At 38.8% G+C, this 2,503-nt stretch overlaps 1 protein-coding gene across 2 annotated transcripts in view; it reads left to right on the forward strand.

Moving 5' to 3' along the window:
- LOC106530682 (glycine receptor subunit beta) overlaps positions 1-2,503 on the forward strand; it is a 51,025-nt gene that overhangs the window by 13,991 nt on the left and 34,531 nt on the right. For both annotated transcript variants that reach the window (XM_014026351.1, XM_014026352.1), the window contains one exon: positions 377-483. In XM_014026351.1, coding sequence (XP_013881805.1) covers positions 377-483 — 107 coding nt within the window. The remainder of the gene's footprint in view (positions 1-376; positions 484-2,503) is intronic.

Genomic DNA, 2,503 nt, shown 5'->3' on the forward strand with positions numbered 1-2,503 from the left:
CTGGTGAAAATTTCATGTCATTAGCACCTCTAGTAATATATTTACTGAGAAAAATGTTGACGTGTTCAATACTTATTTTACCCGCTGTATGTGTTGGACCCTGGGAAACCTGAGAGTTTAGTGCCCTGGGGCTCAGTAATGGTGAGGGCTTCRCAATTTTTTGTAAAGGAATACTTCAATTTCTGGAAATTTTTCAGGGAAGCCATCACTTTCGGCCATGACTGTGTATTTTTCAAATATCAGCTGTCTTTTTATGTAATATAAATCCAGCATTTGAGAGAGAAAATAGCCAGCCATATTTCTTATAATTTCTTGTACTTTAGAGTTGAATATTGGTTATTTAAACTATCTTTTTGAATCATTTATTTTTCAACAGACAGCTGTCACCAGAAGATTTGGCCCAAGTTCCTGCTAACTCTACCTCCAACATTTTAAACCGTCTGATGGTCAGTTACGATCCGAGGATCAGACCCAACTTTCAAGGTAATGCTGTAGTATGAACTAGTACAGGTGTGTTTGCTGTTGTYGTAGCTGAGACTGTGACCCAGCTTTTCATCTGAATGCAAATTGTCAAACTGTAATTTTTTAASACAAAAATTTCTTAGCCTAAAACTGGCAAGAAAGGCAATGGGTGCTATGCTTTCCAGAAGTTCGTTACAAAGTATTAGGGATAAAACTGCATCATTAAAACCAAGGAACATGGTGAGTTTATGTTTATGGTGAGTGGGGATGGATAAAAAGAACAATTTGAGCGGGGATTAAAAGTGGACCTATTGCTCTTCCCAAAAGGACTAAAGCTTTATTCAAACCTTTGAATTCCTTGGATGAAGGTTAGAAACACTCAGTGTTTTGAGCTTCTCAGGATTCATAAAGGGGTCCCCAAGAATTGTTATTTTTTTGACTGCACAGAGCTAGGAAGTGGTCTAAATAGTGCAAAGAGGTCTCTAATTCCTTGTCACTGGCATCACAGGGTTGTACATTTARTRTTTKAGCTCAAAGCACTGGTGCTACAGAGGTTGCTGGTTTTGTAGCACAGAACAAAACTTTGTTGCACCAGCATAAAATGTATGTTATAATATCTAAAACTACAAGCACAAAATGTGGGTATTGTTGTAGGACAAGGGTACTGATTCACATGAAGGGCTACTTGTTTGATATAAACATAAATTTAAACAGCGCATCTACAAGCACATCTTAAAGTTAAAGAATCCTCATGACAGTTATCAGAAATAATTTCATATAATAAATTGTTATCATTAATAATAAGTGATCAGAACTGTGTGGGCAGCAGATGGATCTGAGTTCTCAGTTTGAATCTTGGAGCTCTTCTGTATGAATTATGATTGGGAATGTGGATCGTTGTTTGTCTCATTGTATCRCTGATGGACTGGAGACCTGTCCAGGTGCCCCCTGCTATCACCCCAAAACAGCTGAGACAGGCTTCAGCCCCCACGTCAACTGATTAGGAACAAGGGGGACATTAAGGATTAATTATATGTTTTCTAGCAAGAAACAGACATTTGATTATAAAACATTATTATTTTATGCTCCTCCATTGAATCACCACCTAATCATTGTGGGGGAGTGTATGCGCCTGAATGATCTTAGGAACTATGCTGTCAGGGGCAATTTCGATTGCCACTGAGTCTCCCATGGCAAATTGGTCCTATGTGGCAGACCAGACAAAGAATGATTTGACAGACTCTTATGGACAGAAATCCTTGTCTYTGGGAGAAYTRCCAGACGGAGCAGTGAAGGGAAACTAGAATTCAGCGGAACTGCGTAGGAAGGCAAGGGCCAGGCTACTGTTCCACCAGTGTTGTTAAAAAAATTACAGCACAGACAGTTTTATCTTTTTATTGCATGTGCAACATACAGTACATGTTGCACTGTACAGCCCTGCATCACACAGACCAATGTTCATGGAGTTCCATCACAATTTTGTGGTGGTTGAGCAGGTTGTGCCCAGTTAGGACTTCAACCAGTGTACTTAAAGTTATCCTCGTCTGGGTGATGAGAGCTTTCTCAAACCTAAGATTTGGGTCATTTATCAGTTCCCGTGCCTGTCTACAAGCCATCAGTTCCCACCATCGGATTGAGTGTTGATGTCTAATCTGATCTGACCTGATCTGAAAATGGAAACCTACCAAGACATGGCCGTCCACCTAAACTGACAGGTTGCACAAGAAGAGTATTATTCTTTGGGGCATTCACTAAGCCCATGGTAAGAATCTATCCAAATTTGTCCAAAAGACATTGAAGACATGAACTGAATTTATGTAATGCTTTTCTAGGCTTTCTAACCACTCAGAGCTTTTACATAACGAGTCATATTCACTCACTCTCACACACAGTGGGGGAAATGAGTATTTCATCCATTGCTGATTTTTCAAGTTTGCCCACTTACAACAGTCTATAATTTTAGGGGAAGGTTAATTTTAATGGTAAGAGATAGAATATTTAAAAAATCCAGTAAATTACATTGTATAAATTATATAAATTT

Source organism: Austrofundulus limnaeus, unplaced genomic scaffold (assembly GCF_001266775.1).
Source record: "Austrofundulus limnaeus strain Quisiro unplaced genomic scaffold, Austrofundulus_limnaeus-1.0 Scaffold546, whole genome shotgun sequence".
Taxonomy (NCBI): Eukaryota; Metazoa; Chordata; class Actinopteri; order Cyprinodontiformes; family Rivulidae; genus Austrofundulus; species Austrofundulus limnaeus.